At 49.2% G+C, this 27,963-nt stretch overlaps 13 protein-coding genes across 13 annotated transcripts; 7 read left to right on the top strand and 6 right to left on the bottom strand.

The window, feature by feature from the left end:
• Positions 1-15: 15 nt before the first annotated feature.
• Positions 16-1,352, bottom strand: BKA55DRAFT_574570 (uncharacterized protein). The gene has a single exon (XM_046193315.1). It carries the CDS (start codon positions 1,318-1,320, stop codon positions 331-333), a length of 990 nt encoding a protein of 329 aa, XP_046046849.1. The 5' UTR covers positions 1,321-1,352; the 3' UTR covers positions 16-330.
• Positions 1,353-3,486: 2,134 nt separating this feature from the next.
• Positions 3,487-5,378, bottom strand: BKA55DRAFT_574565 (Alpha/Beta hydrolase protein). The gene is made up of 3 exons (XM_046193314.1): positions 4,680-5,378; positions 4,546-4,624; positions 3,487-4,493 (listed from the first exon to the last, which is right to left on the bottom strand). The coding sequence occupies exons 1-3, from the start codon at positions 5,043-5,045 to the stop codon at positions 3,688-3,690; spliced, it is 1,251 nt and encodes a 416-aa protein (XP_046046848.1). The 5' UTR covers positions 5,046-5,378; the 3' UTR covers positions 3,487-3,687.
• Positions 5,379-5,759: 381 nt separating this feature from the next.
• On the top strand, positions 5,760-6,461 carry BKA55DRAFT_595794 (uncharacterized protein; the record flags this gene model as incomplete). The annotated part of the gene is made up of 2 exons (XM_046195855.1): positions 5,760-5,880; positions 5,953-6,461. The coding sequence occupies 2 exons, from the start codon at positions 5,760-5,762 to the stop codon at positions 6,459-6,461; spliced, it is 630 nt and encodes a 209-aa protein (XP_046046847.1).
• Positions 6,462-6,521: 60 nt separating this feature from the next.
• On the bottom strand, positions 6,522-7,010 carry BKA55DRAFT_517578 (uncharacterized protein; the record flags this gene model as incomplete). Its single annotated transcript, XM_046188197.1, has 1 exon — positions 6,522-7,010. One exon carries the CDS (start codon positions 7,008-7,010, stop codon positions 6,522-6,524), a length of 489 nt encoding a protein of 162 aa, XP_046046846.1.
• Positions 7,011-7,606: 596 nt separating this feature from the next.
• Positions 7,607-8,655, top strand: BKA55DRAFT_574556 (ribosomal protein S10 domain-containing protein). Its single transcript, XM_046193313.1, has 3 exons — positions 7,607-7,777; positions 7,835-8,102; positions 8,156-8,655. Exons 1-3 carry the CDS (start codon positions 7,736-7,738, stop codon positions 8,194-8,196), a joined length of 351 nt encoding a protein of 116 aa, XP_046046845.1. The 5' UTR covers positions 7,607-7,735; the 3' UTR covers positions 8,197-8,655.
• A 974-nt stretch (positions 8,656-9,629) lies between these two features.
• Positions 9,630-12,156, top strand: BKA55DRAFT_692515 (uncharacterized protein; the record flags this gene model as incomplete). Its single annotated transcript, XM_046199790.1, has 2 exons — positions 9,630-12,029; positions 12,085-12,156. 2 exons carry the CDS (start codon positions 9,630-9,632, stop codon positions 12,154-12,156), a joined length of 2,472 nt encoding a protein of 823 aa, XP_046046844.1.
• A 148-nt stretch (positions 12,157-12,304) lies between these two features.
• On the top strand, positions 12,305-13,742 carry BKA55DRAFT_595791 (histone H4; the record flags this gene model as incomplete). Its single annotated transcript, XM_046195854.1, has 3 exons — positions 12,305-12,317; positions 13,384-13,521; positions 13,579-13,742. The coding sequence occupies 3 exons, from the start codon at positions 12,305-12,307 to the stop codon at positions 13,740-13,742; spliced, it is 315 nt and encodes a 104-aa protein (XP_046046843.1).
• A 357-nt stretch (positions 13,743-14,099) lies between these two features.
• On the bottom strand, positions 14,100-14,707 carry BKA55DRAFT_516838 (cis-golgi transport protein particle complex 20 kDa subunit; the record flags this gene model as incomplete). Its single annotated transcript, XM_046188122.1, has 2 exons — positions 14,100-14,403; positions 14,523-14,707. 2 exons carry the CDS (start codon positions 14,705-14,707, stop codon positions 14,100-14,102), a joined length of 489 nt encoding a protein of 162 aa, XP_046046842.1.
• Positions 14,708-14,975: 268 nt separating this feature from the next.
• BKA55DRAFT_647990 (mitochondrial ribosomal protein L31-domain-containing protein) lies at positions 14,976-15,778 on the top strand. The gene is made up of 2 exons (XM_046197240.1): positions 14,976-15,373; positions 15,433-15,778. The coding sequence occupies exons 1-2, from the start codon at positions 15,094-15,096 to the stop codon at positions 15,483-15,485; spliced, it is 333 nt and encodes a 110-aa protein (XP_046046841.1). The 5' UTR covers positions 14,976-15,093; the 3' UTR covers positions 15,486-15,778.
• Positions 15,779-15,780: 2 nt separating this feature from the next.
• BKA55DRAFT_574547 (uncharacterized protein) lies at positions 15,781-16,661 on the bottom strand. The gene is made up of 3 exons (XM_046193312.1): positions 16,468-16,661; positions 16,318-16,418; positions 15,781-16,241 (listed from the first exon to the last, which is right to left on the bottom strand). The coding sequence occupies exons 1-3, from the start codon at positions 16,531-16,533 to the stop codon at positions 15,884-15,886; spliced, it is 525 nt and encodes a 174-aa protein (XP_046046840.1). The 5' UTR covers positions 16,534-16,661; the 3' UTR covers positions 15,781-15,883.
• Positions 16,662-16,987: 326 nt separating this feature from the next.
• Positions 16,988-19,719, top strand: BKA55DRAFT_517055 (uncharacterized protein; the record flags this gene model as incomplete). Its single annotated transcript, XM_046188146.1, has 3 exons — positions 16,988-17,332; positions 17,386-17,906; positions 18,000-19,719. The coding sequence occupies 3 exons, from the start codon at positions 16,988-16,990 to the stop codon at positions 19,717-19,719; spliced, it is 2,586 nt and encodes an 861-aa protein (XP_046046839.1).
• A 1,334-nt stretch (positions 19,720-21,053) lies between these two features.
• BKA55DRAFT_595789 (uncharacterized protein) lies at positions 21,054-22,310 on the top strand (the record flags this gene model as incomplete). Its single annotated transcript, XM_046195853.1, has 4 exons — positions 21,054-21,147; positions 21,214-21,465; positions 21,521-21,635; positions 21,737-22,310. 4 exons carry the CDS (start codon positions 21,054-21,056, stop codon positions 22,308-22,310), a joined length of 1,035 nt encoding a protein of 344 aa, XP_046046838.1.
• A 1,798-nt stretch (positions 22,311-24,108) lies between these two features.
• BKA55DRAFT_517598 (PrpF protein-domain-containing protein) lies at positions 24,109-27,628 on the bottom strand (the record flags this gene model as incomplete). Its single annotated transcript, XM_046188199.1, has 7 exons — positions 24,109-24,179; positions 24,229-24,463; positions 24,514-24,532; positions 24,791-25,053; positions 25,451-26,634; positions 26,902-26,911; positions 27,044-27,628. The coding sequence occupies 7 exons, from the start codon at positions 27,626-27,628 to the stop codon at positions 24,109-24,111; spliced, it is 2,367 nt and encodes a 788-aa protein (XP_046046837.1).
• Positions 27,629-27,963: the final 335 nt, after the last annotated feature.

Here is a 27,963-nt window from a genome sequence, read left to right as displayed (position 1 = left end):
GGAGAACTCATAATGTAGTAGCCAGTAAGTAACAAGGTGACAGTTTTGGCCACTGTCCCTTCGCTTTGATTTCCGTGTAATTATGCTAATATACTCGCCAAGATGCTTTGCAGCACCAGCAACCAATATTATAATAGCCCGCAAGCGCGCCAGTGCGCGCAAACGTTTAAAATATCCAGTATGCCAAAAGCCATGCGATGAATTGTCTTCAATGCGCCAAACTCCGGCTTGATACGAGTTCCCCCAAACGCCTACCATTTGATCATTATCCCTCATGACGCATTCCAAACCTTGCAAAGACAACAGAGAATACCCCATACTGAAAGCACATCATGACGCCTTCTTTCTTCTGCCGCCGCGTGTTCTCTTCTTGGGCTCTTCAATCTCCTCATCACTTGAACTATCCTGCTTGGCCTTTGATCTACTACCCTCCTTCTCGTTCTCGACGCGGCTGACAATGTCACGAAGGAAATCCCACTGCTCATCGGTCTCGACTACCTGTTTGAGCATCGGTGCTGTAACTCTCTTGGAACCCTTCTCCCTGGCCACGTCGGCGCTTTTTGTGACAAGTTGAATCATAAAAAGCTCAAGAGCCTTGCCCACAGCAATCGGGGTCTGCTGTGCAACTTTTCCAACTTCCTCATCAGCCTGCATAATTCGTTTAATCCTGGCAGTTGGAAATTTGGTTCGGACTGGGGATGGGTCGATAGCGGGCGCCGCAGGCGGCGCAGCTTTGCGCGGAGGCATGTCTGTGGCAAAAGGTATAGCACCGAATGTTGAAGCGCGTTCTATTGTACCAGTTCCCGCTGGTGGGGCGTAGGATGTGTCGTACGCAGTCGCGTTGGAAAGCGGAGTCTGTTCTGGGTAGGCTTGGCAGTACGGCGCGGGTCGCGCTGGAGTTTGGTGTTGTGGATGTGTATGTGAAGGGGCAAAGGTATCCTCAAAGCCGTTATTAGGAGACAGACGTTTGTCTGGCGAATAACAGACGTAGGGGTCTTGGATTGAAGAATGTCGCGACCGGTAAGATTGATATTCCGGTTTTGTAGATCTCAATTGTGATGCTTGCTGGTAGTCGACTTGTGGCCGGTACTTAGAATCGGATGTACCGCCGTTGTTGTTGTTGTTAAAGTTTAGGGATGGTGGAACATAGGAAGAAAAGGAAGCAGATCTGGTGTAGGTTGGGGACTCTGCTTTATATTCGTATCCCGGGCTAAAGTGACTGTTGGGTTGTGGATGATGGAGCTCTTCCTGAGTGGGGCCACCTGAATAAAAAGAAGAGAGGTCCGGAGACTTTGGGGCATAGCTGTCGTCGGTCGACATAATAAATGTGTTTTTTTTTTTTTTTTTTTTTTGTCTGCGGTGCTTGTAGCGGAATGATTAGGATTATGGTGGGGCTTGCACGCCGAAGCGGCCGGGATGAGATTGTTTTTGTCCAGCAGTGAACGAATAGAGACCCGTTGCAATGCAAATCCGACTCGGCCGTCTTTGATAGTGTTGTGGAGAATGTAAATGCTTGGCGGTACAGTCGAAAGAAACAGTGGGGTGATTTGAAAATAGCCAGTACGAAGGATGAAAGGGTGTCAGAATAAGTTTGGTGTAGCGCCTCTGAACGTTTGTAGAAGTTACTTTGTTTGACCAAAGACAATGCAATCAAGTTGTGGATGTCGAAGATAGATAAAATTTTAATATCTGGATTTATGAGTCGAGTTGTTTCTTTGTGCAAGTTGTTGTGCTTGAATGGCTGGTTAGTCAAAGGTGCGTGGATATCCAAGAATAGCAAGTAGTATGATGCATGTAATATGGTGTCCAGGGAGAAACAAAGCGATTAAACTGAAGGAACGTTGTGTTCTTATATCAAACAAATCCAATCAACAAGACGGATCTGCTCACACTTGTTCGGGTGCTAATAAGAAGCGTGCGCAAAGGAGACAGGGGGGAGTAAGAAGAAGAAGAGGTTTAGCTCACGAATCAGCAAGCTCGAGCTCCCATCTCGGACTGGGGTTGGGAATGACGATATGATTTGATTGACGTGATGGTGGAGTACAACTGGATAATGCAGGATGGCCACCACATGTAGGCTGGTAGGATAAGAATGATGAGGTTGGTAGACAAGTAGAAGAAGACAAACAGCTACCTTTTCAACTATCGAAGCGGTTGGTTGCAGTGCAGCAAGAGGGGTGCGGGTTGCCAGGGGCTGTGTGTAAGACCCCTTGTTATTGAGATGGCCACCCGACAAAATCCCTTGTTGGAGGTTGTACAATGCGCGGGTGAAATGAGGCTCGGAAAGTAATGGTGCGCGTATAAGCCGACAAGGCAGAAAGTGTTGAGCCTCACGTACTTTAATGAAGGTCAGTGACCGAGTACCTTAGTCGAAAAGGGTTGAGATCCAACAGGAGGTAATGTGAAACTGGCGACTTCGTTGAAAGGTAGATAGATTATCGATTATCTTGTTTGAGTGGACCGATGAGTTCTTGGTTGACAGGGAGAGTTTCAGAGAGTCAAGATGAGGATGGTGTAAGTCTTTGAGTGCAACGGATAGTGAAATAAACCTAGGTCCCCAGGATTGAAAAACAAGCGAGTAACGTGAAGCTTCTTGAGACTGTGGCCATGAGTCGCTTTCGCAAATGTTTATTAGGGGCGTTATTAACGTCAGCGTCAGAAGTTAGTCGGCAATCGTTTTCGACACGGCGGCGGCAAATGGCGGGGGAAACGAGGGAATGCCGGGCGTTTATATGCACGACTGGACGCAGGACGCGGGGACTCGCTCTCTACCTAAGGTAGGTACAAAGTGACTTCCGCCCAAACCTCAAATCAGAGACGACGGCGTCTCAAGCTGATCCCTCCAAATCGACAGGAACCTAAGGTAACCATCCAGGGGGATCCTTCCCACGCCACGTTATGCACCTAGGGAGGTACCTTTCCATGCATTCAGGGCAGGAACGAGCTGGATGCGTACGTGCTTACCACGTGTGGCCCACACCGTAATTCAATATCATTTACGCTTTACGTGTTTTATCAATGACACAACTCTTGGGTAAGTTATCATCTGCAGTCTTATTAGTCGACAAGACGCGCTTCGTGTAACCTTATTCACTCCTCTTTTCTCCAACTCACTTGCTCATTCATATCTTGAAGCTCATGATGTAATGTTGGTTGTCTCCTTGTGAGCTAGCCATGTCCCTCAGCAGAGACTCATCACAGGCATTTCATGTTCAGCCTCAAACATAACATAAACATGGCTCACACTATCTGCTTTACAAGATATGCCTAATATCAGCCGCATGTGCCGCCTACGCGCCGGTGGAGCCCATTCCTGGGTGCTGAAATGCAGCGCTGATTCAGATCCCAGAGTGACTGGCATGGCTTAGATGCCTTGTGGCAGCCCTAGGCGCTCACTTCAGGCTCCCATCGTTGAGATGCACCCACAACACCCATCGGTGACTGATCTACTGGCTTATGGACACGTCACCTTTGAACTTCAGCAGGCAGATATATCTCTCTCTATCAGGTGAGTTCCACTGTTTTCTACCTGCATATCCTCTTCTGCCTCTGCATCCTGGTGATGATACACGTTGAGCTTTAATCCCTGAGCAGGCCTGGTGAGGACGAAACCGAGTTTTGTACTATGGTTCCTGATTCACCAACTACAGGCCTCGTCTATGAATTTTTACTTGATCTAATCTGATTTTATACTTTGTCCTCATTCAGTGTACCCCATTCAAGCATTCGTCTTCTAATCTCCTTGACAGCAGTTCGAAGTCCTTGCAGCCTCTTCTCCTCCGTACTGGATAGGAATAGTGAGGCTACCGGCCACGCATGTATTCCTCCGTCGAATTTCTGCCCTTCAGCTTGAATCCCAATCTTGGCTTGCCGCTTGAGAAATTCTTCGATATCTGGCGCGAATACTTCCTCTTCTCCAAAGATGATGAAGTATCCTCGTTCGGGACTGGCTGCTCTCCAGAGCCTCTCATCGACGCAGTTACCAGGGGAAGCCGGTTGCTGTTGGATCATGTTCTCTCCTGCGTACTCATTTGCATATTTCCACAATGTTCGCTTGTCCAGGAAATCACTCTTCGAGCTGTAGTGTAAGTTGGACATCAGTGTTATCCACGGTGAAATTAGTGTAGCCATACGAGGGAGAGGCAGATGCGGTGGATTCGCATCTGAGAGAACGCCCCGGATGTCGACTTTGATGCCTTTCTTATCTTGATTGCCAGCCTGGGCGCCCAACTCGAGCAACAAGCTGAGAACCAATGAGCCACCAGCCGAATCTCCCGAAACGCAGATCTTGGATGCGTCTTGCACGACTTCAAGGACATGCTTGTAGCCTTCAAGTGCCTCCAGGACCTGCCTTGGGTAAACTTGATCAGGCACCAATGTGTACTCGAGTGCAAATATTGCAGGGTTTTTGAATCCAGCCTCAACAAGGAGGTGATGCCAGGCCATGAGGAATTCAAGGTAAAAGTAACTTGAGCCCATCAAGAATCCGCCACCTTGTGATAATCAGCAATGTGAACACACGATTGGTAATTGTTCTGAACATACCGTGTGCATAGTAAAGGACGAAATCCGGAGGATGTTCCGGTTGATGCATAATCCAACTGCCCTTTGTTTGGACATCTCCCTGCTTGCAGTTAGTCACAGTTTCAAAGCAGCCATAGTGAGTAGTTAAAACCAACTTTTCCTATGTTGTATTCTCTATAGTGGACTGGAGATCTGATATAGCCATGACGGAGCATGCGCCAGTGAATAAATGGTAACGCAACATGTTTGCCGAAGAAGACTCGCCCAACCTTGGCGGGGATATTGGCGAAGGCATAGCGCACACAACGTATCACAAGATCCTCAAACACAGTAGCTGTCTGAGTAAACGCAAGTTGGCGAGTTGAATGAGTCAGGTAACGATCAGTGATGAACTCATAAGGAAGTCGAATCACTATGTTAAATAAGTTAGACTGACATGATATGTAGTGAGGGATAACCAACTGAGAAACGGTAAGGACCTGAGACCCGTGAATAATGTCAAAAAGAATCCAGCGTGCCATATAAGTTGAGGCGCAAGAAATATAAGAAAGACTCCGCAGTCAACGAGGCTTATAGGACCAAGGATCATGACAGGGAAGTCTTTTCTTGATGGCAGAGGCGTTTCGTGAGGTGTGAAAGGGAGTTACGGGTAGGTTTCTCCCTCTAAGTGAATGTGTTAGTGGCAACGACGATCGAAAGTGCTATCGGCTATAAAGTGTGATTTTATGGCTCCAATTGGTTCAGTTTGAGCAGATCATAAACGTCCCTGACGCGTTGAAGAAGAGATGAGATCGATGATGGAGGGGCTGGCGTTGGTCCAATAGTCTGGGTTTGAAACTCTGGGCTCGCGCAGCTTCTTAACGGTTGATAAGAGGCGACACTCTTTACATGTGATGACACTTACCGAGACCTATCTCTAAGCAATTGCATCTACTCAACGGTAGCACTTATATAATGATATTTTTCTCATTCATGTGAAGATGATGGCTCGCTGCTTCGTCGTCGCTGACATAAGCCTGCTGGGGCCAACTTCTCACCGCATGAGCACCACGATGGCCATACAAGCCTGTGAGTTCAGAACCATCTTTTCCCTGAGCATAACTTTTAGCGCTATATCTCTGATAATACCGGTACAAGTAACAAACGCACGCACTAGAGCATCGATATCAACCCCCCATCTTAGCCGGCAGAGGAAATCTTTCAGACTCTCCATATCCCCAACAACCTGCTGCAAGATGGGTGAGAATCCCCCAGAAGAAGCGCCCTTCCCTCTGACGGCAGTCGACAGATGGGTTCTCTCGCAGACTGATGAAGAGTTTCACAAACACGATTGGGATGAGTTAAAGGAAATTATCAGTAAGCAGCTCTAATTAATCTTCTAGTCGGCATTTCTGCTCTGTTTTAAGCCCAGTCATTGACATTGGACAGGGACGAACAACCTCTCTGTACTGAAGCGCAAGCCCTCTGACCTTCGCCGATACATGGCATGGACCGCGGAGACAAAAGCAGAATATGGCTCCATGACGAATTATCTTCTTGTAAACCGCCTGCCTCGGGAATGGGGAAGCCCGCCATTCACACCAAGATCTACAGTCCCTTTCGAGGACCCCTCAGACTACCGCATCTTGATCAATGACTGGCCTTATGGATTGGAACCTAATATCAGACACATTGTCGTATGGTTGCGCACAACCATCCCTACGGACCCCGAGACCGGTGATATGACACCCGAGAGTAGAGCTTTGGTCCAGTCATTTATCGAAAAGACATTTATCAATGCCCTGGGCCCCGATGGAGAGAGCCAAGTGTTGTGGTTCAAGAATTGGGTCGCCCTTCAAAGTGTGCGCGCTTTAGAACATGTTCATGTTCTAGTCCGCAATGTGGACGATGATACCCTTGAACGCTGGACGGGGGAACGTCCGAAACAGAACCCTTAGACAGCCAGTAGACTTAAAATGCCTGGAAAAATCTAATCCTTCCGATAACGGCTGGACAATTTAAGCAGCCCGACGCGCTCTGCGATTCCCTTGGGGAGCTACACCAGCACCATCGCCAGCTCCCTGGAACTCAGCCATCTTCTGCTTTCCCATGCCAAGTAGCCCACTTCCCAGGTACACGCCATATGCCGGAAGAATAAGCCACAGAAACCAAGCTTTATTTCCAAAGATAATGACGAGGATTACTGCAGCCCAGGTAACCCAGATGACGTCGAACATGTACTCGGTCAAACCAGGAGAGGACAGATCTTCACCAGCGATACGCAGGGCGCGCGTAGTCGGGTCGTACTTCGGTCGACCGGAAGCCTCGAGAATATACTCGCAGATGAGTGCAGGCGCCGAAAGGAGAACGTAGAGCCAGATGGAGCGAGCGCGGAACAGGAAGTGGGAGAGAAGGAAGAGGACGTTGACGACAAGAGAACCGATGTGTAGGTTGTTAAGTGCCGCCGCGTTGGACTTGGCGCGGTCCTTTTTCGCTTTCTGAGCCATTGTATATGAGTACTAAGGAATACGCTCAAGTCGATACAATTCTAACCGCGAGGTGGTGGTAGTTGAGAGCACGCGGTTATTAGGTCGATGAAGTTCAAGTGTTAACTGAAGAAGTGGAATGACGATGCTGATGACAGGGGAGCGCTTGCAACTCCACCACTGATTACCTTAGTAGCCACCCTCGGGGAGTAAGAAAACTTCTGACCTTAGAACTAAGATATCAAAATTAGCTAGTCTAAAGGCTCACTAAGTTATACTAAACTTATTTGAGTCTTTTTGTCATCTAGGAAAAAAGGACCTAAGTTTTCTGTGCCTCCCTTGGGCTGGTGACTTGGGTTGCAGGTTGCACTGCTACAGCTTACAAGACTACGAAATGAGAAGCATTAGACACTGAGAAAAGAAATTTGAGTATTGGTGCCTATGCTTTCCGAATTCACGTCCCAAGATATTCTGTTTGATGCAGCTTTTGTTACATTTTAGCTTCAGCCACTTGGTACGCTTGACGCTTTGGAATTGGACTACAGGACTTCAGTCTGGGCTAGCTCATCACGTGACTTGAGGTGGGGGGAATTAGCGATAAGCGATAAGCGCACAACTTTTTGTTAATTGGGGCTTAATCGTCAACTAAACACTTCTTCAACAAAGGAATCAATCCCTCATCCCTCCCAGGCCGTCATCACGTTACCGTTGCAGTCACCTTTGCCGAGTCTTGACAGCCACTCACAATGTCTCACCAGAAGAACGAGAAGGACGTCGGTGATGCTCCCGTACGTCGATACCACCGCGAATTTAAACCTCTGGCACGATGCTAACCCCTCCAATAGAAGAGCCACCGTATCCGAATCACCCTGACCAGCCGAAAGGTCCAGTCTCTCGAGAAGGTCAGCGCTGAGCTCATTGAGCGTGCCCGCAGCAAGGGCCTCACCATCAAGGGCCCCGTCCGTCTGCCCACCAAGAACCTCAAGATCACCACCCGCAAGACCCCTTGTGGTGAGGGTTCCAAGACCTGGGACTCCTACGAGCTCCGCGTCCACAAGCGCCTTATCGACCTCCACGCCCCCACCGAGGTTGTCAAGTCCGTCATCGTCAACAGTAAGGGATCCCGCCGTTTGAGAATATTGGAACAGAGTCTAACCGTGTTACAGTCGAGGCCGGTGTTGAGGTTGAGGTCACCATTGCTGCTTAAATGTGGACACTGTCCTAGTCAGTGGTCGAGATGCTCGGCTTCGTCCTGGCATTGTGAAGGAAGGGAATGATGGGAACATCAAGATCTTGCTCACAGCAAGAGTGGTGGATATAAGATACTCAGTTATGATTAATGAATCTCTGGGAACCTCGTGTTCTACCATTCAAAACTATGAAGATCATGATATTGTTGTGTGTTGTCTGACATATTGACTTTGACTCGGCACGTTTTGCGAACAGCATATAACTCGCTCTTGCCCAGGAGCTATGGACAAAGCAAAGTATCCATGTGTCTAACCAGCATGCATTGGTAGTGGAGATGATCGCTCACTATGAATTGAGAATCTTAAAAAAAGAAAAAAAAGGAAACCAAGGTATGAACAAACTGACATAGAAAGACCTTGCTTCAGAGGCATCGGCATCAAAAGAATTTCTTTTGACCTAGGTACGGATACCTGCTATTCATACCTAGGTACCGTACCATCGAATTGGCTGAGAGGAGACAGTCTGCAGGTATGGATAGTACCAACTGCGAAATCTCAGTGGCTGGAAGGACCAAGACAAAATGGTCTCGGTACTTGAGATCACGCCTGGTTTATGAGTGAATGCAGGTAGATATACTTGGTGGCTGGTTGCTAGGCGCAACCCTGAGCCAATCAGATCATTTCAGTCACGCCAGGCAGGTACCGCGCGCTTGGCCAATCCGTCACCACCAAACATTCAAGGCCTGTTTCACGCAAGCACGGTCATAACGTTCACTGCACCTTCCACTACTTACCGCATCCCCTAAGGTCAGGCTGAGTTTGCAACCCGTCTAATACCATGAGTAACTCATATCGAAGTCGTATTAGCTGGTAGCAGGGAAGTTTCTTCTTTTTCTTCATCCCTTCTATACTTTTGAGCTTCCTTCAGTCCCGTCTTCATCAACAATTCTCGCTCTCTCGCTCGCTCGTTAGGACCCACCGTTCCCATTCACCAAAGGTTGCGAGCCCATCGACACTTGCTTGCCTTTAACGACTCGCCTCTTGCTCCTTTCCTAGGCTGCGACATAAAAAAAGCTACATTGAATCGACAGAATTGGCTCGCGCTCTGCATCTCTTTGTTGTTTTATTAATCATTAATTTGTTTACGACACTGATACCCACTGCGACCGCCCAGCGACTGACCCACGGCTGCTTTGTTTTCTTTCGACTTGGCTGGTCCCCGCCACTCACGCGAACGGCTTAGCACGACAATAAACAACTGTTTGGTCAAGAAGACCATTGTGTTGGTCGCGAACCGACGGGTCTATTCCCATTGAATCATTTTATTCTAATCTTATCCATCGATCGTCTCATGGCAAGAACACGTCGTTAGGCAACTCCGTCAGCGCGATCACCGTCCGAACCCCCAAACATCCTTCTCAAGCCTTGTCGCTGGACAGCAACACTCAGTATGGCGCCCACTCCGACGGTCACCAGTGGCCTCCTAAGACAAGTGATATACTATCATCTCGATAATGCCTCCTATCACAACGGCCTATTCTTCGCCGAACGTTTGCTGGCGCAGGATCCCCGGTCCAGCGAGTCTACATACCTCTATGCGCTATGCCACTTGCGACTCGGTAACTTTCGCTCAGCTTACGACGTTGGCAAACCTATAGGATACCGTGGCGTTCATCTGGGATGTGCTTGGGTCTTTGCTCAAGCATGTCTGGCTCTCGAGCGATATAAGGATGGCATCTCCGCCTTGGAGAAAGCCCGAAGTCTCTGGGCATCGAAATGCAGCTTAGGGAAGCACAGCGCAACCACTAGAACCGCTCTTCCCGATGCGCCTGCAGTTCTTTGTCTTCTAGGACGACTCCATCGCGCATATGACGACAAGAAGAAGGCTGTTGCTTGTTTTGAAGAAGCTCTTCAGCTGAATCCTTTCATGTGGGACGCTTTCGCAGCTCTCTGCGACCTCGGCGTCACCGTCCGTGTACCCAACGTTTTCAAAACCAACGATACGCTAGTCCATAGCTTCGATGTGGAAACAAGCCCTTCAATATCAAGAGAAGGATCTGTACCAATCGCTCCAGATATCCCTATGAAGAAGTCGCAACGAAATGCTACAATGGATGTTGCGAGCGATCCGTTTAGCTCTAGTCATTCCCCCACCACCCATGAGGTTACTAACGGCGACTCTGGCCAGGAAGTCGATAAGAGCGAATTCATGCAGAAGATCCAAGAGGGACGCATGCGCTATGCGACATCGACTAACAGCAGCTCTGGTTTCGACGGCATGGAGACACCTCCAGGTACGATATCTTCGGTTACGACATCCTCTCGCATCGGCCATTCTCATGAGCCTCCTCAGGCTCCACCTCGAAGGACACGGCATGCCCAAGCTATCGACCAGGCGCAGGAGGCACCCCCACGAATGAATTATCGCATAGGATCTCGACGCACAAGGGCGCAAGACAAGGGGCACCAAGAACAATCAACAGAAAATGTGATGACCGATGCGTCTAACGCCGCACCCTCAGCATCGTTGCGATCGTCCATACCAGCGGCGGAAAGAAAACGGACTGTATCGGGACACCCAGCACAGCGAACGACAAACTCAGAAGAGCCAGCGACAACTCGACGTAGTGCAAGACTCAACATGTTTAGACCATCGTCCAAAGCAAACTCAGGCGCGACCGGTATGGGAACTTCGGCCGTCAGGGAGTTGAAGAAGGCTAGGCCCCCAATTTCTCGAATCGTTCGACCTGGATCAAGTGGCTCTAGTGTTGGCCGCGTGGTTAGTGGTAATCGCAAACCTCTCGAAGAAGCACAAGCCGATTTAGACCACAGCGAGCTACCAAAAGCCAAGGAGATCCCCCCTCCACCGCCTGTGCACAAGACATCGGAGCTTGATGCTCAAAGGCTCGAAGAAGGACTTAGATGGCTGCTCGATCTCGTCAAGAAGCTTGCAAACGGATACTACTCATTATCCCAGTTCCAATGCACCGAGAGCCTTCAGCATTTTCAATCTCTTCCGATGTCTCATCAAAACACACCGTGGGTTTTGGCACAGATGGGTCGAGCTCACTTTGAGCAGGCTTCATATGCTGAGGCTGAGAAGTTCTTCCGGAAGATGCGTGTACAAGCGCCCTCACGACTCGAGGATATGGAGGTATACTCTACAGTTCTCTGGCATCTAAGGCGGGAGACAGACCTGTCTTTCCTCGCACATGAGCTGGTTGATTCTGCATGGCTTTCACCGCAGGCTTGGTGTGCGTTAGGCAATGCCTGGTCATTGGCACGCGACCATGAACAAGCACTTAAGTGTTTCAAGCGAGCCACTCAATTGGACCCCAAATTCGCATATGCTTTCACCCTGCAAGGACATGAGCACGTTACCAACGAAGAATATGATAAGGCACTCACGGCATATCGTCAAGCAATATCAGCCGACCGGCGCCACTACAATGCCTACTACGGCATAGGAAGGGTCCAGGAACGTCTCGGCGCTTACGATAAGGCGTACACGCACTTCCATGCAGCCCAGAGCATCAACCCCAACAATGCAGTGCTGATAACTTGCATTGGAACGGTGCTAGAGAAGCAGAAGCAAATAATGCCTGCTCTGCAAGCTTATAGCAAAGCAGTTGACCTCGCACCTCGTGCAGCCCAAACCCGATACAAGAAGGCCAGAGCATTGCTTGCTGTTGGTCAACTAGATGCGGCGCAAAAGGAGTTGATGATACTCAAGGATTTGGCGCCAGATGAGGCGACAGTTCACTTCCTCCTCGGCAAACTGTATAGAAGCATGGGCGAAAAGCAGCTCTCAGTGCGTCACTTTACTATTGCCCTTGCCCTGGATCCCAAGGTAAGCCAGTGGAACCTCTCACAATTGCGTGGCGTTCATACTGACAATAAAACAGGCAAGCCAACAGATCAAAGAAGCAATTGAGAGTTTCGAGGACGACGTGGAGATGGACGACTCGATGATGTGATGATTGTAATGAACATTGCGATTTTAACGAGTCTGCACTTGCGTTTGGTAGCCTTGATTTTGGGACGATCGGCATAATGAAGTATATGGGATGTGGTGGCAATGATTCGTATTGCACTGATTCGTATTGCGAGGGTCGGATATATGGGATGAGGACCGGCGGTCGGCGCTACAGTTGACTTTGTTACGAGAGCATGGGCATGGCATCGGCGTTTTCTGGCATGAATAGGCTTCTTGAGCGGCCTGACTCATGCGTGCTGTGCAAATGGAAAAAGCGACTTCGCTTTGTGTATATGTAGCATGAGCAGCATACATCCACGCGTTGTAGTACCTGTACATTACGGGAATAGGCATTTAGAGATGCGGCGAGTTGATGATAGATACCCTGATAATCAGAGTAAAAGGGTTGAGCCCATTATTGTAGTGAAGTCGCATTTTGGTAGACTTGGTGTGCCGTGATGAGGCTATTCAGGTGGGTTGATAAAACAACCTACCTACCTACTAATGCAACAAGAGCCTTACGCACCCTCACTATGTAAACTTATATCGAAGTCCTAATTGCTCTATCACATGTATCTGCATACAAGCAAGGCAAACAAACTGATCACCAAGTTGCTCAAATGCTATATCATTTGAGCAGTTTTAAACCAAAGAGTTATCATGGCTTGGGCATTTCGTCCTCAAACAACTGACCCACTCCCCACCTCTAAATTCTGGCTACAGCTGGACCTGGCATGACGGGAGTGATCTGAGTTACCAGCCAATCAAAAAATCGAACCACAGCAGCTCTCACGCGGGCATCCGAAAACGGCAAAGCGCTTCAATTACAGCGAATTTCGGTGCCCATTTTTTCACTGATCCTGCCCGCAATTCAGCAGTGATTTTTGGCACCTACACTTGTTGTTTTTTACTGATTGCCTACACGTATTTATTTCTCCCCTTCTCGCCCCCCGCAGCGTTTCTTTCCCCTTCCACTCTTCTCACTCCGCATCTTCAACGCGTCTCAACGTCATCTACAACATCGCGATAACGCGCCCCATTCATCTCTTTTCATCAACACTTTATCACTTTTATCTATCATCATGACTGGACGTAAGTACCTTTTATTTTTTGATGCCTCACTTCGTGTCGATGCATGGTCGTCGGTGATGATCATGCTGACGCGTTGATGAATTGCATTCAACTCCATAAGCCTCGCTTGTCAACATATACTAACGCTTCATATCAGGTGGCAAGGGCGGCAAGGGCCTCGGCAAGGGTGGTGCCAAGCGTCACCGAAAGATTTTGCGAGACAACATTCAGGGTATCACCAAGCCCGCTATCCGACGTCTCGCTCGTCGTGGCGGTGTCAAGCGTATTTCTGCTAGTAAGTCTACTACAGCAGTGTATTTGCATATTCTGAAGATGCTAACTATCTACCTAGTGATCTACGAGGAGACCCGTGGTGTTCTCAAGACCTTCCTTGAGGGTGTCATCCGTGACGCTGTCACCTACACTGAGCACGCCAAGCGCAAGACCGTCACCTCCCTCGATGTCGTCTACGCTCTCAAGCGACAGGGACGTACCCTCTACGGTTTCGGTGGTTAAGCGACTTTCTGCCTTGCTTGATGGTTCGCTTTTGAGAAGGATTATACAGTTGCACCTTTTACAGACACTGGGATGGATGTATTTGACTAAGGCGTTGGGGAAACGGATATGATATTACCATAGGCGTCATGGAAGACGACCTTGCGAAATGAATACCACATTTAACATTGATCACTTGATAATACTTCATCATCCAGGCATATGCTCTCCACCTGTGATTTATGGTCTGCCTGCACCTTACCGCTAGTACAATAGAGCACTTGGGCACCCGTATCAAGATGCGAACATCAGATTTACTGTCTATTGTATTGAGATGCAAACATGGTATCATAAGATGCGTAACTTTCCTGTCAACATTTAAAGGTATTTCCTCCCCGCTGCCGCTACCCTCGTTCTGAAGATAGGGCTACGCACCTCCATGTTGGCGCGATAGAAGGGACTCATGATGGCCTTGACCCAATTCTCATAAACTTCCGTAAAGAACATTTTGATGGCTTCTTCAGTAGCTGGGCTTGTGGGATTAGCCCCGATGGCAGTTGATGACCGTGATGATGTGCCTGTCGGGATGATGGGTTGATGGAGCAGGAGAAACTTGACGTTGCCGGCGGTGACGAAGCATGATATGTAGTTGTTGAAGAACTTGTCAATACACTTGAGATACCTGTATAAGAAACAGAGTTTAGTATTATGTCGCGTTGTGCCATCTTTCTTTGAATCGGCCATGTGCAACCCCTTGTCTGCTCCAAAACCACCCTCTTCGAATGTGTAGGTACAACTCACATCTGTCCATGTGACCACTGGACCTCCTCTGCAATATCAAGACTCGAATGTAAGATGAACTGGTTCAAATGGCGGACTTGATCACTAAAGCGCGACTGGCCGTCACCGCCCTGTTTAGAGGTGCCAAACTCATGCTCGAATAGAGGGTTGTCCTGAGTGCCGACAATGGCGAAGTAGTAACTCATGGTGCCGTGTGCTGCATCGACCGCGGTCTAACAATATCCTTTGGTTTCGCTGAGTAGAGGCGATTTGTTCAAAGCTTTGGAGGCGTCACGTCGATGTTGTCGCATGCCCTACGTATAATGAACGGAATGAATGAATGCTGCACTGCTCTAGCTAAAGCTCCCCTGCTGGAGTACCTACACTCCCCACTGAGACGCCGCCCATAGCCCGTGTCCGGCTCTCACAATGTTCCGCTAAGCTTCGCCGCCAATGCAGCCAACCAGCTTTCCTGCGCTAAGCGTCTGCGCGGCTCAACAGGCGCCCAGTTACCGGGAAAAAGTTGACGTTCATTCGACAATCACCAAAACACTCCTCTGGTTGTGTCCCCAACCCGCAACGATACTCGACAATGTTCGGCGCATTCCGCATCACAAATCCTCTCTCAAGTGGTCTTCTTTGGAAGATACCCTGGCGGTTGTCCAAATTCCAGAAACGCCGCCACCGACTTCGCCTCCGAGCTGTCGACAATGTTGTAGCAACCGTTGATGCCGCTCTCGCCAAGAAGGGACAGACCCTCGAGGCTCTTGAGCGATGGAAGGCCGAGATGCCCACCGAGGCGGAGATGCTTCCAAAGGACAAATACACCATGTTTGACCGCAAAGCTAAGCGTTACCGCAAGGGCATTCACAGTATGTCACTCTGCTCAGACCACCCAATTGCCCGGATTACAATACTGACAATTGCACAGAGCTGCCCAAGTGGACAAGGGTATCCCAACGAATCAATCCTCCTGGTTACTAAAAAGGCGATTATACAGAATTGGAGGAGCAGGACAATCGAGAGTTGAGGATCGATCGGAGAACGGCGTATTCATCCCATGGCGGGAATTGCAGGCAGATCCGCATTGGGATCTATGTACAACACCTATGTTTCAACTACGAACTTGAGAGGCAATGTTACGACAACTTTTTCCGATATGATACAAACCGAATGGCTTTGGAGACAGTCTCGGATGTTGGTGAAGGAGCAGACCAGTGGTATACATTGGGATAGAAAACAAGGAAAGAAATACCATATATGCACATAGAAGAGGGAATGCAGCTATTTTCCCAAATATCGAATGCTATGTGTTTGAAAATCTAAGGGTATCGAGTCCCTAATCACACGTTAGGGACAACCGCCGCTTCCCTACTGCCCAACTACTTCCCCTCAGCGTACTCGTCTCGCTCATCTGCTTGTATCGCTCTGCCAACACCTCCTCTGCCCTCATCGAAGTCCTCACGGTACTCGTCGCGAACTTGACCACCAGATTTGCCACGGCCATATTGACGTCCCTCTTCAAAGCCGGGATCCAGATCGGTACGGATGATGCGCTCGTCAAGCTTGGTGCCGCCAATGTACTTTAGACAGTCGAGGGCGTCCTGGTGTGTGTAGTACTCAACAAAGCAGAAACCGCAAGGCGTTTTGTTGAAGCGGTCGAGACCCATGACCAGGCGCTTGATCTCGCCGCACTTTGCGAAAAGTTCATAGACCTGCTCTTCGGTTGTGTAGAAGGATCTGTTGGTGAGATGAAAGTCAGCCTTATGTGATTGATTGGTGTGGTATTATCAGCATTGCAGTAAGGAAAACATACAGGTTGCCGACATAGAGTGTTGTGGCGTTGGCTAGAGGGTCAGCCTGGGGCTCTGCAGGTTGGTCATTATGATCGTCATCGCGATCGCGTCTCCTCTTGTTCTAGCATGGTGTCAATAAGTGCTTTGAAAAGCGTGGGCAGATACCATACGCGGTTCTGGTAGTAGGCGCTCGGCCTGTCGAGCCGCTCCACAGTGTTTCTGGCGCCTGGTCGCATTGTCTTGTGACCTTTACTAATTACGTGTTTCGAAGATGAGTCGGCAAGATCTCGAGTTTATCAGAACGGGTGATTGTGCGCGACAAGGTACTGCAGATGCTTCTTGACTTCAATAGCTGTGATGATGGATGTTGGTGTAGGTAGAGCAGCCTTGCCATGAGAGTGGACCCTGCAAGTAAGTGTGGCGGTGCATGTGGCATTTACCTAAGGTATCTTACTTTGGGGCACCCTGCTTCTTGGTGCTGTGGTTACAAGCGCTAGAGCTTTGAGCGACGGATCGTGCGCCAGCCCCAGGCCTTCAGCCTCGTTATTTTCTTCCAAACATCCAAAGATTGTGACTTACGCCCAGCTACACCTACTTTGAGTATCTTATATAGCTCACATTCTCACCTCGCCAGCTTCGCGAAGCTGCGCAAAAACCTTCGCTAACGAAGTTTGACTTTGTCCTCTCATCATGCCTAAGGTCAAGAGCTATTCGGCAGCTTGGCTGTCCAGCAACGCTCCCGGTCATCGTCTGTTTGAACCATCATCCGAGGCATCCAAGCCTCGTAGTTTGGAGTCAACATATTCCTCCAAGAAGAAAACCATTCCTGGTCCGCGAAGAACCATTGCTCATCGAGGGACTGAAGTATTTGTTGCTGTTGGCCGTGAAATCCGTTGGGGTGATCTTGCGTATTTGAAGGATGAATGGGCGAATCGTTATTCGAAGAGAGGATCATCGCAAGGCATTCGCATCAAGCGCGAGGACTCGACACAGCCATTCGATGACGAGGACCTGGAGAGCGCTGCTGGATTAAGGGTATGTTCGTGTATCATGATTTATACATCGGTAGCTAACTTATCACTATACAGACAATCAAGACACCCGTTGCCGACGACATTCGACAGCTGGTCATGTCCCCGAACTCGAACTTTTTGGCCATTCTGACCACACATACTGTCCATATCTGCGTGCTCCCTGATCCTTCACACCTTACCAGTGAAGATGCTGGTCCGCTTAAACCAAAGATCTTCACACTTGGTCCAACCACTCACGTTACCTCTCGATCTCCTATCGTCTCGGCCCTCTGGCATCCTTTAGGAGTCAGTGGCTCTTGTATCGTTACGACTACTGCTGACGCTATCGTACGTGTGTGGGAATTGTCCACCACCGATCGATGGTCTTTCGACACACCTACTACGTCTGTCGACCTGAAGAAATTGGTGGACGGTACGACTCTGGATCAGGACTTTTCAGCCTCAGCAGCGGCCACCAATACGGCCTTCTCACCTGATTCGTTCGAAATGGAGGTGGCTGCTGCCAGTTTCCCTACTAAAGGGGCTGGCGGCTGGAACCCCATGACGTTGTGGGTGGCGATGCGAGAAGGAGACGTGTACGCCTTGTGTCCTTTGCTGCCTCAGAAATGGGCACCTCCTCCAACATTAATCCCTTCTCTATCGGTATCGATCGTCACTACAGTTGCAAGTATCGAGGATGATCCGGATGTTGGAGAGCAGGAAAAGTTACTTGCCCAACAGCAACTAGAATGGATGGGAGAGCTAGATTCCCAAGAGCCAACAATTATGGAGGGACCGATTGGTGAGCCTGTGGCGGAAATTTACACGCGACCAACTCGACCCGGAATCGTCCCTCGCTTGCAAGGCCCTTTTGAGCTTCAGTCAGATCCTGATACAGGCGATGAGCTGGATACATCGGTTACCGACATGCTCGTCATCGGCAAGAAGACAGAAACGGAGCAGCTTATGATGGGCGAAGAAGAGGATTTGGATATGGATGACGGGGACCAAGAAGGCCTTTCTCTGACCGTGATCTGCCTCTTGTCAACGAGCGGTCAAGTTCGCGTATATCTTGATCTCGAGGGTGTCCAGGCTCAGTGGCTGCCACCCAAGAACAAAAACAAACTTGGTCGGCTACTTGCTGAGGCTGATACGCCATCTCTTCTTTCCTTCCAGGCCATTGATACAATGACACCCGTGGAAATGAATGAGGATAGCTGGCCAGTTTTTAGTAACGATGTCACATCTCGTTACAACTTCTTTGTCACACATCATGCTGCGATTACATTTATTTCTCTAACCTCTTGGATCTTCCGCCTTGAGAGCGAGTTGAATGGAGATTCCGAAGCAGGAACTGACTTTAGAATCGGCCTGCTTGTCAACTCTCAGTCGACAAGGGACCGCATCTACTCACAGCCCACTGCTGATATTGCGGTGCCCTTAGCCGCATGCAATGTTCTGCGAGACCCTGACGTTGGATACTTTCTCCTCTCAGCGACCCCGTACGAGCCCATCGCCCTGACTTTTGACACACCAGAAGTCGATCTTGCTCCAATTCGCCAAGAAAGCCCCAGTTATGAACGGGAAGCTAGCATGGCACCACTGGACTTTTATGAGCCTCGCCCCGTGTTCAACCCATCTCATACATTTGATGAGGGCTCTGCTCTGCCTACACTGCTTGAGAGGCTCCGCACATCCCGTCACAAGACAGTTGTCAACCAGGAAGTAAGACTAAGCCCGCTTACGTTGCAAATCTTTACCGATGCGCATAAGGTCTTGGCAGATGAGACGCATCGCCTTGGAATGGCTGCGGCTGAAGTATTCCGGCGATGTGAGCTTCTTCAGAGTGAGCTTAAGCAACAAGTCATGAAGGCGAACGAGGTAAAGGGTAAGATCGACACAATCAACGGGTCGCACCGCGATGGAGAGGCGGATAATGCTATGTACGATCGGCGAGTTACTGCAGCAAGGGACCGCCAGGACCAGCTGACTGAGCGCCTTGAAAACCTACGCAAGATTGTGGGTAAGGCGACCACGCGTGACTTGAGTGCCAAGGAACGTGCCTTTGTTGAGGAAGTGAAGTCGATGGAAGCCAGCATCTCGGCTCCGGATTACGCGGAACTGGCATCAGGCAAAGCCAAGGCGACACCGGCACCGGCACAGGCTAAACAGCTGTGGAAACGTCTGGAAGACATTAAGCACCTGCAGGCTGATCTTGCAGCCGAAGTGGAGGCCATGAACAAGGCGACAGGGGACACGGATGGGCCTGCTACACCTTCGGCCGAGTTACGGATCCCACAAGAGGTTCGCCGGGCGAAGTTGCAGCAGGTCCAAGGACTTCTATCAAGAGAAACAGCCTTGGTGGATGCTGTCACTGCACGACTGGAACGGCTGCAAACCAGTGTCTGAAACTGATATATGTACGATACCTACGACTCTGCAGAGTATAATAAGAAGTGCTTCCGTTGGATTTTCGATCCATTCTCTCATTCCTTGACAATCTTTCCCAGTGCAACCATTCTTTGAAATGCGAGGCAAGTGAAGTCAAACCTAAGACTGTCTCTCATTGGCATATTTACACATTAAAGCAAGCAGGGAGGGGCAATTCGAAGTTAAGGCAGAGATCGGCATAGCAACAATTATACGACTGTCAAGTACATATCCCGAATAACAAGGAACCTCGACCAAAAGCAAAAACCGCTGACCATGGAAGCAAGGCTTTGGCATCGCTATCTGTAACCCCGCGGCAACACAATTGGGCTGACAAGCCCCCTTTTTACTTTCAGCAGAATATATTGCTTTGTTGAGAAGTTGAGTTAAGACAGGCTGGTACAATATGCTTGGCTGTGGGCCAATCATTCTCACGAGGCGGATCGACAGCCATGAATCAACTTAGTGAGCTTTTTTGTGGCTACACGATGATTGTTTGGTTGCATGAGCGTTTGCTAATTGTTTTCTTCCAGTTTGTATATGATTCCCCAAACAAACACGAGAACAAAGCCCAGAAACCAAGAAAGGAAGTATTTGCTCTGGTTTTGTGGTTGTGTGACAAAATGAAGGACACAACAAGGCAGACATTTGAGTTCCGTTGGGTGCTTACCACACACGAACGATACAGGGAGATTCTTGGGTATCTACTGGCCAAAATAGGTTGCCTTAAATGCAGCCTGCAGCTTGAGTGCGTTTCAGCGAGTGGCTGTCGGAATGCATAGTGTCCGTTTCTGGTATCAACCATTGGCTCTTTGGAACAATATTTTGGTTTCTCTGCGGATAGCCACGATAGCCCACGACGTGTCTTATGAGGTTCTACCAAGGCGCTTCGTGGTATCACGATTACGAATTGTCTGCTGTTGGGCTATGCCAGACTTACACAGCATGAATCGCGAGAAATGGCCTCGGTAATGGGAAGGAAGATCAGAGCATTGCGGTCTTTGCGCGACGAACTATTGTGGCAAGTATCTTCTATATTGCTCGGCTATACATACCTCCCAAATGGGACAAATGTGACTGGCCGCCTTATTCCATATGGGGGCGTCATCTATCGGCTTGTTAGAAACACCTTCCTTGCAGGCCTTGTTTGGGTGTGAGGTATTATAGATGCTTTTGACACTGGGCACACCATCACCCATTTTGCTATACCTACATAAAGGTATTGCACTTCCACTTTACAAAGTTCAAATCTACCACGCCATCATCTCTGTTCAGCACATTGAGCAGTCCTTTACCAACCCCTTTCTTCATCAATGACCTTGTTGCGTCGAGCCTGTCAGGATCCCGCACTTCCACCTCAGTCAGACATGGCACCTCATCATATGGATTTGAAGGGTCTCATTCTGCGTGAGTCTGGACCTTAACTTTGACCGATTCATTGGTGAATACGTTACTGACTTGACCGGACCAAAGAGAACTGCCGTGTGTCCACCGAAAGCTCGGATGCTGACTTCGATGTCCTGACTCGGATCGACCTAAGCCATCAGTGGCACGCTTTCGTTCTCAAGACAGAAGGCGGGAAACGCACCAAATATCTTGAGGACAAGGCCTCTCGACCCGAGCGTGCACTCGAACTGCTTCACGAAGCCTCGGCTCGTTTGGTAGATCAGTATGTTACCTGCCACGGCTACGATCTTCCTCCTGGTGCTACCAAGAGCTCATCTGGTATGCGCGGTGGTTCAGTGAAACCAGATGTAATTGCTTGTAGTTCCTCTGACAGCGAAGCCTTTGCCTCGGACTCTGACGATTCTGCACTTCCTCCCCGTCGCTCTCACCGACGAAGCTACCGCAGTGGCCGAGGGACTGGTGAAGCAGCCAAGGCACGGCCAGACCGAGTAGAGGCAAATTCGGGTAGCGAGAGTGACGAGCCTACTAGTCGTCGTACTCCTTTTTGGGGGGCACCTCTTCCTCGTCCAGCGGGAATGCCATCTCACAGTCATCCCCCTCCCCCTCAACCATGGGGCTATCCGATGCCAGCACAGGCACCAGCACCGGCACCAGTCCCTGCCCCTATTCCAGGCATTCGACCAGGTCCCTCGATGGTTCCTCCACCACCAGGTAGAAACATTCCCATTCCGCCAATGGTTGGCAAGTCGTATCCTGCACGTCTCAACATTACCTGGCCAGGCAATGGAAAGAGGAACATGCTTGTTAATGTCTCGCCAACTGTTCACTACCTGCAGCAAATTGCAGTCAACGAGGCAAAAATGCGCCCCACGGGGTTTGTCAACTCATCTTCGGCACCATACCTCCCTTTGCCGAGTCGTCCTAACAACGGCAACGCTCTTATCAGAGCCATAGTACGCCGTGTCACGCTGGACGAGGACGACACGTATGAGATCGCGGCTTTTGGAAATGACTTATCTGCCTTATTCCGCAGTACCTCGAGCATCCCCAAGTTCGAGATTGAAATCATCAATGCCAACATTGTCCCAGTCTTCCCACCAATGCCACCTCCGCGTCCCGCCTCGGTTGCCTCCTCGCGAAGCAGCGTCGACATTGCGGACTAAATGTTGAAATCACATCACTTTGCACCACCCACAAGCACTGAGAACAGTGCCACACAGTCTTTTCAGATGGCAATAATGTATCAGTGAGCATACGGCTACGGCGAAACGGGTAGAATAGGTGTGCTAAACTAGGGTTTTGAGACGGGAGATTGGGATGACAAGAGATATCTGCCATTAACAAACGGTGCACATTGGGTCACCGGCGCATTATTGAGTCAGGGATGTTTTATTTCTGAGCGACTCCGCCAAGCTTCTTAACACTAGAATGGTACTTTGTGAATAAAGGCTGTCGTTGCCGAACTTGGCTTTACTACCATGGACGTGAACCGAACTGGTTACATATTCAGTGTCTAGCTGCCTCTATTAGAAGAAACCTTATTGTGCTTTCTGCATATTCGAACCGTTACCCCTGATACTTGCACTTGTGTTACTGCAGGCTTGTGCGAATATAATGACGAGTAATATTTGAGGTCGATACTCAGATACTGTGTCCAGATCTATGCTCCTATTGGCAGGATATTTCAAAGCACACGGGTAGCCATTAATAAATTGAGCGACTAGGACCTAGCTCAGCCCCCGCCTCACTTTACCGGCACATGACGGTAGTGGTTCGACCTTTTACCACTGCAACGCATTATAACTGATGATCATGGCCTTGTAGAGATAGCAGAGTTGGCGGGAACTAATCGACGCTAGGAGGACATTGATAAAGGGGGATGAGGCGGTAAAGAATGTGTGGCTAATATGCAATCTAATGCAGCTCCAAGCAGGGATTTAACACGGGAAACAGGGATTCTTCCAGTTAGTGAAGACGAATATCATGACTACTCTTGACGATATCACAAGATGAAAATGTGATATGTCACGAATTTGTGCGCCGACGAAGTGTATCACCACGTTGGTGTTGATGAACACTGAATGCCAAACATGCCCAGTAGAGTCGAGAACAACTCAGCTCCGTAGTGGCTGACTATATTCTTCACCGACTGGATACTGTGCATGCATATGCATATAGCTTCCAGCCCATCGGGATGCCGTGTTACTGTTCCTAGACATAGTGTATAGGCAACCGCCTCTAAAGAGGATCCTGAAGCAGTTCGCCATTGTCGATAGCCTCACGGCATGTCGTATATCACGAATGGGAGAGGACTGTTTACATCAAGTGCATGAAAACGAGAGTATCATCAGGCCAAGTGACTGGTTCAACGAGGCTTGCCACAGTATAAGCCTTGAAGATGAGTTGAGGCCCGCAACATGTGCTTGTGCTATGGGCGCGGCTCACAACGTTCGGGATCCGACAGCACGGTAAGAGCGGATCTGGAAACGAGGCGAGACGGGAGATGGGATTAGACTGGTTATAGTGTGTAGGAGACAAGGGTGAAGGGGGGGGAGGGGGGAGGCAAGATCCTGGCGGTGTAGAGAAGGCTTTGTTTGGGCGAGGCTTGAGTAAGAGGAGAATAGAATTGATGATTATGAAACAATACACCACACTGCCGTCACCTCGAACCGTGACAGGGCGTACTAGCTTCTCATATAGATTTAAAATTGAAGATTACTTGCCTCAAGGATGCGTGAGAATTGTATAGGGGGCTCCAACTAACACACAATGCATTTCTCGGTCTACACGACCAACTGTACCGCATAGCACCGTAGTGTAGTGTAGTGTAGTGTTAGCACATGACTTGTTTCCAGAGCAGTCTGTTGTATACTGTATTGTTTCACTGCTTTTATATGCCACATATGACCTCTCACCTGAAACCTGTGACAGCATCAATTTATACTCCACGTCTTATATCCATCACTCCCTCTTCCTCTCTTCCAAGGCTGCAAACGCCCTGGCAACCTGCAGCCAACTGTCTTGAAGCAACACTACATCCCGAAGTCAGCCTAGATACCTTAATTAGAAAGTATAACTCACCGAGAGGTACAACGGCCCAAGGCAAGTTGAAACCAACATAATAGACCCAAAAGTACAGCGTCTCCGGGCGACTGTACGCCACGCCATGCACTCTCGACTCGTTCCAGTTGGTCAGGTAGTATAGCGCAACGCCGTACACATGTGCAGTACAGACGATGACCTGCACGACGTGGCGGCTGTGCCAGTCCCTAAGAATACCTACCACAGCAAGGAATGAGAGTGGTCCCCAGGCGAGCTGTAGAGGCTGTGTAAGCCAGTGAAGCGAGAGAAACATGCCTAACTTACACATGTGATGGTCTCTACGCTCACGGTGAAGATGTCGTGGGTCAGGTAGCGGGAGTCTGACAGAGTGTATTCCTTCCATAGCTGGGCGAAGAGGGTCGACATGCCAGGGAGTTGATGACGGTATACAAGATAGTATCCTTGACCAGTAAGCATCCTGAAGCTGTGACGAGGGCTTTCTCTTTGCCTCACCTTCAAAAGCAATATGCAAGAAGCCGCCTGCAATCAGCTCCCAGTTAATCTTTTTATCTTCTTCTTTTGTATAAGTGCAGGATTTGACTTACACAACGCAAACCAAGCAGCAGCAAATTTATCGATCGTTCGCACAGGCTTTGCAGTACGTGTCGTTTGCCAAAGACTAAACCCAATCACAGCACAGACGATGGCACCGAAGGTAACTATCAGTTCTGCCACTGGAGTGTTGTTGGGGAGATATCCTGGGATGACGGCGTCTACTGGAAAGTATGGATGTTTAAGGTCAGCCATTGCGCAACTTTGAGACAATTTATGATCATCAGTAGAGAGAAAAGTTAACGAGTAGGACTTAGTAGAGTCCGAAGACCTTTGAGCTCTAGTAAAAACTCAACGGACTTGTGGAATTAGAATATTGAAGAGAAACCGGCAGTTGTTTGGTGATGGTTTAGTTAACCCCTTGTCTATCACGTGATGGCGTCGACCCAGGTGCAAGATCATTCTGTCCACTCGACGTCGATGTAAATTTTGATGTAATTACGGAGTAGTCCCAATTGATAAATTGCAGAGCCATGTGTCCCATTACCTGAGTTGGGCGACATTTCGTGTCTTTCCGCCTGCTCAAATAGCCTTGTACCCTTGCAAACGTAGGCCAACCCCCGACAATACCATTCCTTCATAGTGACAATAATACAGAAGCTTATGAACAATATATACAATATATACAATCAAATTCTTAATAGTATACATCCCCCTTCATGAGTACCCTAGCCGTCCGCAAAAGTTGCGCAGACTCAATCTTCCCATCTCGAATGACAGTCCCTATATCAACTTTGCCACTCGGATGCCCAATACTAACCGTCTCCTTTGACTGGCCCCCTATAAGATCAGACGCAAGTGTCCCTTTGAGCTGGGAAGCAGCCCCAAGGCAAAGCGCTAGAGTCAATGGCACAGCCTTGTGTGCCTGGCCCATAGACAAAGCGAGACATCTGATATCAACGTCTGGCGAACCACTCGAGGGGAATAAAAGGACAATTTTGGGAACACTCTCCGTGTTGGGATCGAGGCCCATAAGACTAGCACCGGCTCGACGTATCTCCCCAAGCTTTGTCTTGAGTTCGGGGTTTGACTCCACGATAGCTGGTGTGAGAGACATGTGATCAGCAAGTCCCAAGCTTTCGGTACTGATGAAAACACCAGGATTTCCAACATCAACAAGAGATGCCATGATTTTGGTTCCGTCTTGTAGTTCGAGGATATCCACGGGGTTTCCCGTTGGAAGAGCTTTGCCAGTCTTCGCACCAGCAGGATCAATGAAGCTCATGATGACCTTGGAGCCTGTTCCTGGGACTCCGTCCATGACATAATCTCCTTGATGCGTGTACTTTAGAGGCTCGCCCTCAACTCGGAACTTCGAACTCATAACCTTATTAGTATTGGTATTCAAGAACCGCACAGTGGCCCACTGCAATCCATCCTCATCCTGCTCAACAGTCTTGGCCTGAGCCGACAGCAGCCCACTATCCCACGCCGCAGGACCAACCAAAGACGACATGTTGCCGCAATTCCCAGCCATATCGAGGCTTCCATCGCGGATTCCAACTTGCACAAATGTGAAATCCACATCCACGTCTTCTCTCGAAGGTGATCCAAGGATGACGATCTTTGAGGTTGAGGAGATACCAGAGCCCATGCCATTGAGCTGGCGTCCGTAGGGATCGGGTGAGCCCATTGCTGAAGGGAGTACTTTATGCCATTGAGATTCCGGGGCAAGATCTTTACGGTGGATGACGAGACCGTTTGATGTTCCGCCACGGGCGAACCATGCAGGGAAGCTTGAGGTTGGCGTTGAGGTAGTCATCATGCGGGGTTCGGAGACTCCAACTAAACGGATCATATGTCGTGATAAGAGTTTGCGAGATGTCATAATTGCTGTATTCCGGCCGAATGAATCTATACAAGTTGTTTATAAGTCGAGGGCATGTTATATAGAGGTTCAATCTGCCCGGGGATCGCTCGGAGGACCGAGACCAGTGCCGGATGGTGGACGCTGAATGTTTAGTGGTTGATGCACTGTAACATCACTGCATCTACCTTTACTTCAACTTGGACTTCTAAAAGAGCATATTAATTTCTTTCTTCATAAAAACAACTCGGCAATGCTGTCCTGATCCCAGCCTAATATCTAACTGCATAAACCAAACTTGCTCTGACAAAGGAAAAAGATGGCAAAAAGAACACAAGTAGGACAACACATCAGCCAACGAACATTCTCAGAGAATGAGCCTAGTTCAATGTCGCCTCATTATCAGTCCTTCTCAGTCCAGAATCTCCTCATAACTCGATCAGCATAGTCCTCATCCATCCCCCAATTCTCAACTGCATCCTCGATTCCATCCTCCATACGCTCAATATACTCCTCTCGTGGCACATCCTCCTCCACCCTCATCTCATCAACATACACCAACGCTCTCAACGTCTCGTCCTCTTCCTTGTTTGCATTCGCCCACTTGACATCCACCTGAAACTTCTGATATGCCAATGGAACGCCTTCGTATCTATCAAGACTCTCCTCGTCATTTGCCGGAACAAGGTACAGTAGCCCATATACACCCTCCTCGGGCCTCTGCTTCTGCTTCCCTTTGCCCTTTGTGCCCAGCTGGCGGTTGTCTTCAGCCTCAGGCGTTTCATCGTCGTCTGAGTCGATAGGGAGCTGTACGACATTGGCATAGCCGCGTTCATTGATGATCCATTTCCAGCCCTTGAGATATGCGAGGCCAACGGGTGTAGAGTATGGGCAGCGTCTACGCATCTGCTTAGTTGAAAGGTTTGATCCGTATGCAAAGTAGAGAACCTCTGAGAGGTTTTCCTGCATGAGCGTCATGGTGCTGTCCTGTGAAGGTTGGCTATCGCCCTGAGAGCTCATGGTTGCTCTGGTCGTTCGTTGGTTGGCTTATATAGCCTCTAAGCGAGTGTTAGTCGCGACTGAGCATGCATAGTCCATCATCTAGCAGCCTTCAACATACCAATAATAAAAGTGACTATTCGGCGTAGACTCAGAATATCAGCGTGAGCTTAGAAGATGTCGGCGTGAACTTGTGCCGTTCTTGACTTTCTTGTATGATGAATGGTTAACAACTGAATCGCCCCTGGGCGGCCTGACGCATCAAGGCAAATGGGACTTTCGAGTGACCGTTGTGGGTTGTGAATAGGCAGCAAGGCGCTTCAAGCCTCCGCCTCGCACCAACTGCTATCAAGAAA

Source organism: Fusarium redolens (assembly GCF_020744475.1).
Source record: "Fusarium redolens strain MPI-CAGE-AT-0023 chromosome Unknown BKA55scaffold_12, whole genome shotgun sequence".
Classification (NCBI taxonomy): Eukaryota; Fungi; Ascomycota; class Sordariomycetes; order Hypocreales; family Nectriaceae; genus Fusarium; species Fusarium redolens.
The sequence above is the reverse complement of the archived record's forward strand: the minus strand, read 5'-3'. Positions and strand labels throughout refer to the sequence as shown.

What these genes read in the sequence shown, in the direction of transcription:
- BKA55DRAFT_647990 (XM_046197240.1), top strand. Translation starts at nt 15,094, where the DNA reads ATGTTCGGCGCATTCCGCATCACAAATCCTCTCTCAAGTGGTCTTCTT. An exon ending in TTACCGCAAGGGCATTCACA is followed by an intron (nt 15,374 to 15,432) that starts GTATGTCACTCT and finishes ACAATTGCACAG; the next exon opens with AGCTGCCCAAGTGGACAAGG.
- BKA55DRAFT_574570 (XM_046193315.1), bottom strand. Translation starts at nt 1,320, where the DNA reads ATGTCGACCGACGACAGCTATGCCCCAAAGTCTCCGGACCTCTCTTCT.
- BKA55DRAFT_574556 (XM_046193313.1), top strand. Translation starts at nt 7,736, where the DNA reads ATGTCTCACCAGAAGAACGAGAAGGACGTCGGTGATGCTCCC. An exon ending in AGGACGTCGGTGATGCTCCC is followed by an intron (nt 7,778 to 7,834) that starts GTACGTCGATAC and finishes CCCCTCCAATAG; the next exon opens with AAGAGCCACCGTATCCGAAT. An exon ending in CAAGTCCGTCATCGTCAACA is followed by an intron (nt 8,103 to 8,155) that starts GTAAGGGATCCC and finishes ACCGTGTTACAG; the next exon opens with TCGAGGCCGGTGTTGAGGTT.
- BKA55DRAFT_574547 (XM_046193312.1), bottom strand. Translation starts at nt 16,533, where the DNA reads ATGCGACCAGGCGCCAGAAACACTGTGGAGCGGCTCGACAGGCCGAGC. An exon ending in GCGCCTACTACCAGAACCGC is followed by an intron (nt 16,419 to 16,467) that starts GTATGGTATCTG and finishes ACACCATGCTAG; the next exon opens with AACAAGAGGAGACGCGATCG. An exon ending in ACACTCTATGTCGGCAACCT is followed by an intron (nt 16,242 to 16,317) that starts GTATGTTTTCCT and finishes TCTCACCAACAG; the next exon opens with ATCCTTCTACACAACCGAAG.
- BKA55DRAFT_574565 (XM_046193314.1), bottom strand. Translation starts at nt 5,045, where the DNA reads ATGGCACGCTGGATTCTTTTTGACATTATTCACGGGTCTCAGGTCCTT. An exon ending in GAGAATACAACATAGGAAAA is followed by an intron (nt 4,625 to 4,679) that starts GTTGGTTTTAAC and finishes AACTGCAAGCAG; the next exon opens with GGAGATGTCCAAACAAAGGG. An exon ending in CGTCCTTTACTATGCACACG is followed by an intron (nt 4,494 to 4,545) that starts GTATGTTCAGAA and finishes GATTATCACAAG; the next exon opens with GTGGCGGATTCTTGATGGGC.